This window comes from Centroberyx affinis, unplaced genomic scaffold (genome assembly GCF_046629955.1).
Source record: "Centroberyx affinis isolate AG114_WGS23_722 - 3 ecotype Tasmania unplaced genomic scaffold, CSIRO-AGI_Caff_v1 ptg000400l_1, whole genome shotgun sequence".
In the NCBI taxonomy this organism is placed as follows: domain Eukaryota; kingdom Metazoa; phylum Chordata; class Actinopteri; order Beryciformes; family Berycidae; genus Centroberyx; species Centroberyx affinis.
In genome coordinates this window covers 82,864-92,173 of record NW_027279068.1, presented here as the reverse complement: position 1 = coordinate 92,173, position 9,310 = coordinate 82,864, and the positions used below count along the sequence as shown (strand labels likewise).

The window sequence follows — 9,310 nt, the reverse complement described above, 5'->3', positions numbered from 1 at the left end:
ACAACAGGACCGAACAGACTGTTTAGCTATTGTAATGCTTTGACCAAGATTGCCTGAAGGGACGGGATGGACAACAACATGACACTCATCTAACACCGAGTGAGTAATCTGTATTCACAGAAGTTAAACTGAAGCACAGGATGTAATCAGCAAAATTTGAATAATTGCTTCTGTTGTTAATACAATTAGCATTGTTGTGGTAAACAGAAAATTAGCAATTAAAATTTTAGGATGATTCCACTGTGCACCATAATTTGGTTCCATTATGGTGTAGTGTTATGATCATCAACCCAACTCAGATTCTGCATAATCTTACAAGGTGTGAGGCTGACTGTGGGCTGGCTGAGGGGTGAGACAGGAGAAGACCACCAGCACCATGCCTGAGATGCAGGCCTTCTACCAGCACCGGCACACCATCCGTCGGCCCCCGAGCCTCCACCTGGACCCCTCCCTGATGCAGCGGCGCGTCCTGGAGGATCAGGTGGAGCTGTGGTGGTTCAGAGAGCCGCGCCGCTCCCTGCTGTGCTACTGCGCCTCGGTGGCCCTGATCCTGGGGCTGGGCCTCGGCGGGGTGGGCCTCCTCTCCACCACCACCAGCCTGTCTGGGGAGTGGCGCCTCGGGGTGGGCACCGTGCTCTGCCTCCTGGCCCTGGCCGTCCTGCTCAAGCAGCTCCTCAGCTCTGCCGTCCAGGACATGAACTGCGTGCGCAGCCGGCGCCGGATCGAGCAGCTGAAGAGCGGCGGGCGGGTCGACCCGGTGCTGATCCTGGTAGTGGGGCTGGCGCTGCTGCTATGCGGGGCGGTGCTGGTCTACGTGGCCGCGGCAGGCCGAGGCCCGGACAACAGGGACATGTTACTGTCCGGCCTGGTGTTGATGGCCGCCGGGGGAGGCATGGCGCTGGCTGTGGCGGGCTACACCGGGCTAGTCTACCTTCAGAGGAGGAGAGAGGAGAGGAGAAGGGGGATGATGAGGAGGATGAGGGCAAGGAGGCTGGGGAGTCGAGCTGTCAGGGTGTTCAGCGTCTCAGGAGGACAGATGAGCCAGGCCGCCAGAGAGACCTCCTCCAGCAGGACCAGCCTCATCTGAACAGGCTGGCAGGGGGGAAAACACAGAGAGAAAGGAGCAAAGACTCTGTGAAAGGAAGGATGGAGCAGATGCAGTGTTGTCTGTATCCCCATCTTAGACTTTACTTATGGCATCTTTTCAATCTTTGTGTCTCCATGATTGTAAAACTGACTATTCCTGAACATTATTAAAGGATCTGCACATACTGTATGTTGTAACAGAAGAACAGATCAGTGCTCCTGTCACTGTCACCACTGGGTTGATCCTTCTGCCTATAGGAACAAGGAGGCCTCACCTTTTATCACAGACTTGTCTCCATAGTTTCCACTGTCAGCAATGCTGCTCTTATTTGGGCACACCATTTTTAATACTTCTGAGCAGTTTTTCTTAGAAATAATCGCTCAGTAAGTGTACACATGAAAACAAAAGTGGACCACTTGGATGTGTTTTGTTTGTCTTCATGACATTTTACTGGACCATTGATGATTTTATACTGTACATTTACCATATGGGTGAAGATATGGAGTTGCAATGAGCAGGAGTTTATTCAAGAAGTACATATTGCAATATAATAATTGATTTTAAGATATACATACAAATGTATTAAAATCAAAAATGCTATCTTACATGAACACTGTCAAGTTACTGCTTCTGGCACAATAGTCAAAGTGTCACATTTGACACTTTAATGGGAACAAATTATATTCTACATAAGAGCATATGAGTCTCAAATGAACTGAATGACAAGCAGTAACATTTTTCAAAAACACTTCACTTTAATGAATCATTATCATCATTATACTAATGAAAGATTATTCACTTTGGACAAAAGAGTAATCTTTGCAGCTTAGGATGCTGTGATGTTTTAGACAATTGAGGCTCATTCAGTTTTCACATCTCAATTAATATTTCAATATCTATACTTTCAACTGGCAATCATGATCTCTCTCTCTCTAATGCCATGAGAATGAACAATTCTTAATTGTAAACAGACAGTCTTTTGAGGAGGTCTCCCTTTTATCAAATCACCCTATGGTGAACTGCAGATCGTCGTCGCTGTCCTCTATCCCCCCCCCCTCCTCCTCCTCCTCCCCCTCCTCCTGTCTGTCTCTCTCTGCCCTGTCTCTCTCGCTGGCCTGGATGTAGTTATCCTCGATGAAGCCGTCATCGTCGTCTTCCACCCCGCCCGGTGTCCCGCCGCCTCCTCCCACTCTCCCCATGCCGTTCTGAGGGAAGGTGACCTCCTGGCCATACTGGCTGACCCCGTCGGCCTCCAGCAGCAGGGAGTGTCGGTAGCTGGCCAGGAACCGATGGAAGAGGCGACCCTTGACGGCCGCCACGATGAGGAGTGAGAGGGTGAGGGCCGTGCCCAGGCCCACAGCCAGGTAGGACAAGGAGTTCTGGTTCCCTTGTGGATCGGATGGAGCTGGGAATTACATTTGAATAAAAAGTTGGGAATGAATGAGATTCAAAATGCGAGTAACAAAAATTGCACTGTATGCCATTGCACTATTGTGTTATATTCAGAGGTGTGATCAAGTCACGTTTGCTCGAGACCCAAGTCAGTCTCAAGTCTTGAGGCACAAGTCTCAAGTCAAGTCCCAACTCTAAATGTAGATTACCAAGTCAAGTCCATGTCATTTATGTCAAGTCTAAATGTAGAACACCAATTCAAGTCAGAACAAATCAAGAGTCCAGTATCAATTTAATATCTTAAAGAAAACGAAATATCTAGGACTTTTCAATACAATATTGTAGAATAAAAACTTGGTAAGTCCATTGGTTTGACTTCTATAATCAGTTTCAACTTCACAATAAATTCAATCACTCCATACAAATTCAGAAAACAGAAATTAAATTCAGTCGTCTGCTGGAACAAATCTCATCACTTTCAATCCAAGTCATTTACACAAACACAAGATCTTTTGTCAAGACTTTAGAAACCTTTTCAAGTCATCAAAGTACAAAGTCAAGTGCCAAGTCACCAGAACCCAAGTCAGAGTCAAGTCTCCAGCAATTAAAATTGTGACTCGAGTCTGACTTGAGTCCAAGTCATGTGACTCCCCACCTCTGGTTGTATTAGATCACACATTAGATCACAGCAAGGCCAACACCAAGCCATTCTAAATTATTCCTGTAAATGGACTGTTATAAGGTTCAAAGTACCACAAATGCACCTGGCTGTAGATAGTGAGCTACCTGTAGAATACCTAGCAGAGTTACTCACGTTCAATATAAGTTTTGGTATGGTTCCCGTCGACGGGGTAATCTTCTTCCAGCAGACGTCTCTGAGAGCCTCTGTGTCTCTGGACAGATACAGGAGCAGGATGTGCTTCTGTGACAAACACTTCGCAAAGAAAAAACACCACCAGCACGCTGCAGCCCAAGTGCCCCATATCTCTCTCCTGTTGGATTCCTACAACAAGACAGACCGGAGCTTTATGTGCTTAATGTGTAACTGATGAGACAATTCACATTTCATGGCCAATAAACTCTTTGGCCAATAAACGTCTCTCTTGTGGCATTGGTGTGGATATATTAACAAACTTGAAACTTATTTGGCCTGAATTACAAAAAAATCAATTCAAATCACATAAAAACCTATGTGACGAATAGTCCTCTTGTGGGTAGAACAGCTATCAAATGATGTTCAGAAACAGACTTCCCACATCCAGTGTTCATGATAATAGTCCTGACTGCTTACTAATTAACTTTGTATATACACCGAGATGGCATTAAGGCTATACTGAGATGGCATTAAGGCTTAATTCAGTGCCAAGTTTGAATTGTGAGCACAAATATCCAATAATACTTGTGCTTACATCTGAAATGGATGCTATATTTTGGTGTCTGTCATTCCAAAGAGAAAAATACACAGGTAATACGGGCTTGTGATGCAGGCCAGCACACAGCCCTGTCGTCTCTAGGTCAAACACTGAAGTCATATGACCACAACAGACTCAGTACTATCTCATTTACATTATTCAAACACTTATGGTAACTTACTGTCATCTTACACCATTTACTCCAACACAACCAACACCTAAAATGACTTACCTGTCAGGTACAGGTTGTGGACAAGTGTATATCTCCTAATCCTGGGTTTCAACAGTTTTTGTCTTCTTCCTCTTCAGCTCCTTCGCAAAACACAGAGACTTGCCGGGCAAAGGTTGAAGGATATGCCATAATTCCACCCTACCTGCACCATGCCCTTAAGAAAGACACGTTAATGAGTAACTTTGCCAGGTTTGTCATTCATTCTTCGTCCTCTTTCATTCCTTTACAACTCACTTTTTCAGTCGGGAGTGAATGCGAATGCAGGAAAGTCCAAGAAATGAGGGTATTTCATTTTTGAAATTTTCTCAGCCAGAGAGCACTTGATCTCAAAAATACCTGGGTGAATTGATAAAAACCTTGTTTTTGACCATTAATACATGGCACTGGTAAGAAAATGGCCACAATGTGTGTCTTTCAAAACAGAGGTCAATATCCAATCATCCACTGTCAATAAACGCAATTAAAAATTAAATGATGGGAAAACGAAGAGGCTTGGATTTGTTTATTACAGTTTTTCTTGATTGCTAAGACACATTTCTTGAAATTATGCTCCATTTCCCAAAACTCTAAACACAAATGCATAACTGCACACTCATCTTCACAAACTTCAAACTTCCATGTCAAAACCAAACTCTCCACTCAAAACCATGTAATCTTACATCTAAACCAAACTTTGCCTTCAGACATCACACAAAAGCCATCAAATACACACACACTACAAAGTAGTCATTACACACTGGGGAGATCAATTCAAAACACTACTGTAAAAACCTGTTACTGCAATGAATAATGGCTCTTATGGTTTTCCCCCAGAACAACCTCTTTACATGATGAACACAATATAAAGACACAACACATGTATACATTTTCAACATTTTTAATTCCTCAATGTACTGTAGTAAAATAAACTGAAATTGAGTGAAAAAGTAAATGTACTGTAAAAAATATGCAACTGATAAAGAACGTAGAATATAGTAAAATAATTTCCATGTATTTACCAATATAAACCAATTTAAAAAAAACAGTTTGTAGATAAAGAAAGAAATCACATTTATTCTGCCCCAGCATCCCAATTTGAGAATCTCATCAGAAACTATTTGTCTCCTTGCCCTTCCTCTTCCTCTTCCTCTTCCACCTCCTCTCCTGTGTCCTCTTCCTCTATCTTCTGGTCTTTGTGGATCCATTGTTCCAAAACAAGTGAACTGACCCATGGCCCTTTTATCTATCTATCTATCTGTCTATCTATCTATCTATCTATCTATCCTGAGGTTCTGATTGGTGTGTGAACAATTTTGACTCTTAGTGTTTGCACCTGGGGAATTGTGTGTTAATTGGGTTTGAGCTGTGATGACTTGAGTTCATGATATTGAATGCCAGTGCTTTCTAAATGAGCACATGGTGCAGCCAGTGATATATGAAGGGATTTGTGTGCAGAGTTTTTCACAAAAAGTTCAACAAATGTGAATCATGTGTGAAAACAGGGGAATAGTGTTTATAGTTTTGGGAAATGGGTCTGTCTTTTGGTAGATGGCATCATGGTTTGGGATGTTTAGTTAGTAGGCCCAGTTATAGTGTGTAAGCGATCAAGAAAAACTGTATTACTGGGTGTTGCATCTGTGCAGTGAGACCAGTTAGTGGCACTGTAATCACATTAGCCATAGGCTGCTGCTGCGGTGAAACTCCTAAACACGGTGCTACAGTGTTCACTCTGGCACCAGACCGTGTTATATGTGTGTAATCAAACAGTGAATCAAAAAGTGTGTTTCCTTTGATCAGCAATTCCATGCTTTCGTGAAGCTTGGCAGCTCATGGAGCTTGGTACTATTTCTCTCTGAGGCTTTTGTCCATGATGCCTTGTCCTCTACCTTGTACCTGTGGCACTGAACATTGAAAGCTACTTGAATGTTGTGAATGTGTGAATCAAATGCACACTGTGAGTGGGCGTAATATTTACATGGAGAGCGTTCACGGCTATTCACAATTTGTTTTTGATGCATTAACTCACTCACATATCACTTGTATAAAACCACTGGCTTCACGCTGGATTCACACTGCCTTAATGGATTCTCTCTCATTCTCTGAGTTACAGTCACTGATATGGAAAATTTCTCCTGGCAGGCAGCAAGAAAAGAACATCAAACAGTTTTTTTTCGTGAGCCACCTCCCACTAAATTATCTGTTGTAATGAGAGGCAAGACTGGGAGGAAGGCATTGAAATGGCTCCATGTGTTCTCTCAGCCTTATTTATTATTAATGGACATTCAACAGTGATCTCTCTTGGCCTCATGGGGCAGAGTAATGTGTCTTCGAGGTGTCTTAAAAATTCTAACTCTTGCGATTAATAGTTCTCTCTCAGGTCTCATTTTACATGTGGCACTTTACATGCGCCAAGAACAGAGCCACGCTTGAAAAAAGGCTCAGCTGGAATCCGGTCTAATCATTATAACTGAGGTATATTCACAGGGAACACAGGAAATTGCAAGGCTCACAGTCCCTCTCCTCCAATTCCTATTTACACCTCATTCTGTTTTTTACCTTCTGATGATGGTGATACAATACAGTTTTTCTTGATTGCTAAGACACATTTCTTGAAATTATGCTCCATTTCCCAAAACTCTAAACACAAATGCATAACTGCACACTCATCTTCACAAACTTCAAACTTCCATGTCAAAACCAAACTCTCCACTCAAAACCATGTAATCTTACATCTAAACCAAACTTTGCCTTCAGACATCACACAGAAGCCATCAAATACACAACTACAAAATAGCCATTACACACTGGTGAGATCAATTCAAAACACTACTGTAAAAACCTGTTACTGCAATAAATAATGGCGCTTATGGTTTTCCCCCAGAACAACCTCTTTACATGATGAACACAATATAAAGACACAACACAACACATGTATACATTTTCAAAATGTTTATTCATCAATGTACTGTAGTACTGTAAAATAAACTGAAATTGAGTGAAAGAGTAAATTTACAGTACTATACGTAAAAATATGCAACTGATAAACGTAGAATACAGTAAAATAATGTCCATGTATTGACCAAAATATACCAATGAAAAAAAACAAAAAAAAAACTGTTTGTACATAAAGAAAGAAATCACATGTATCTGCCTCAGCATCCCGATTCAAGATTCGTGCAACTAGAGTTGCACAATTTCACATTTGGTATGGCTGATGCCGATGCACGTATATTTGTGCTGCTTACTTTTCCCAAGAGTTCTGCAACTAGAGTTGCACGAATCTCATCAGAAACTATTTGTCTCCTTGCCCTTCCTCTTCCTCTTCCTCTTCCACCTCCTCTCCTGTGTCCTATTCCTCTACCTTCAGGTCTTTGTGGATCCATTGTTGAAAAACAAGTAAACTGACCCATGGCCCTTCTATCTATCTATCTATCTATCTATCTATCTATCTATCTATCTATCTATCTATCTATCTATCTATCTATCTATCCTGAGGTTCTGATTGGTGTGTGAACAATTTTGACTCTTAGTGTTTGCACCTGGGGAATTGTGTGTTAATTGGGTTTGAGCTGTGATGACTTGAGTTCATGATATTGAATGCCAGTGCTTTCTAAATGAGCACATGGTGCAGCCAGTGATATATGAAGGGATTTGTGTGTAGAGTTTTTCACAAAAAGTTCAACAAATGTGAATCATGTGTTAAAACAGGGGAATAGTGTTTATAGTTTTGGGAAATGGGTCTGTCTTTTGGTAGATGGCGTCATGGTTTGGGATGTTTAGTTAACAGGCCCAGTTATAGTGTGTAAGCGATCGAGAAAAACTGTAATTAACCCCACAACCACACACACACACACACACACACACACAAACATCATTTTTAGTTGGACAAAAAATTAGGTGAAGAGCAAAGAAATCCTGTGTGGGAAAGTCACTGTGCCCTCACCCCAAAGAACAAAATGACTTTAAATTGACCCATTCACAGCACTCTCTTAAATTGACACTCATCTCTTTCCTTACATCAAGTTCTCCAGCTTTGAATTTGAGGTCTTTTCATCTTGAATGAATGAGGCAATCTTTCCTCGTGGAAGTTGTTGCTTTTTAATCAGCTCCCTTCAATATTCTGTTTAATTTAGTTGCCCACTCGCTCTGTATTTAATCAGATGTCTGGAAAACAGCAGTGGAGGCATCTTCATAGTTGTTGTTTTTTTTATCATATTCAGTGCATTACTAATCCTTATACTAACCCATCAAGTTTCATCCATTGCCTCGGAAAAAGACATTTAAATTGATTCGCCATAGCCTATTCATTTCATAGCTTACATGGCTTCCACAGTCAATCTAATGCTCTCTGCAGAGATTTGAACTGTCCTCTAAGTCTTGAATTATTGAGATGTTGCTGCTCTTGTGTACAATAATGTACTTGCTTTCAATTTGAAAATAATTGAAATGATGGAATACTAAACTCTTGAGGACGTTTTAGACTTTGAAACATTGTTGAAGTGAGTGGGAGACTGCTTGGTGACTTGTTAAATTCACTTGAACACTAGTAAAAGTACAATAGTAAAAGTTGAAGTATTTGGCAAAAGGGAAAAAAGTCAAACATTCTGTATAATATTTTCACTCATAGGGCTGAATACTTATATGGTATATGCTGATATTATTCAGCAGTGCAGAATTTGTAAGCTACAAGTTACAGTAGTTGACGTGGATGGATGTTGAATCATTGATTTACTGGAATGTATGAAGTCTCTTCTTAGCTAAAAAATTCATCTAAATCAATGGTTTATCAAAGCCAAAGGCTCCCTTCCACACACCTTCATTCCTTTGATAAGGTCTGCGCTTCATTGCCTCATGGCCTCATGGCCTGTAGGTCCCTGATCCCACATCTTACGTAATGATGTTTGTGAGCAGCACTGGCCCACTCACCGTCATTGTGGCCAGACTTCATACGACCACCAAGGGCAGAAAAACATTGCTCGACTTTGGCGGATTTACGAGCTAATGATCAGGTGTTAATGGACTGGAAAAGGCATTTCCACCACAATACCTTTCCTTTTCTCATTGTGCTCATTGTTAGAGTTGGAGCCGAGCGAAATGTCTTTGGTGCATATAAAACTACAATGTGTGAAATGAAATCCTCAAGGGCAGAAGCATAGGATTAAACATGTTACTGATGAACATGTTAAAACCGCAAAGGGATCAGTATTA

At 41.5% G+C, this 9,310-nt stretch overlaps 1 protein-coding gene across 1 annotated transcript; it reads left to right on the top strand.

Moving 5' to 3' along the window:
• Nucleotides 1-376: 376 nt before the first annotated feature.
• Nucleotides 377-1,087, top strand: LOC139641803 (transmembrane protein 125-like). The gene has a single exon (XM_071516402.1). It carries the CDS (start codon nucleotides 377-379, stop codon nucleotides 1,085-1,087), a length of 711 nt encoding a protein of 236 aa, XP_071372503.1.
• The last annotated feature ends 8,223 nt before the right edge of the window (nucleotides 1,088-9,310 follow it).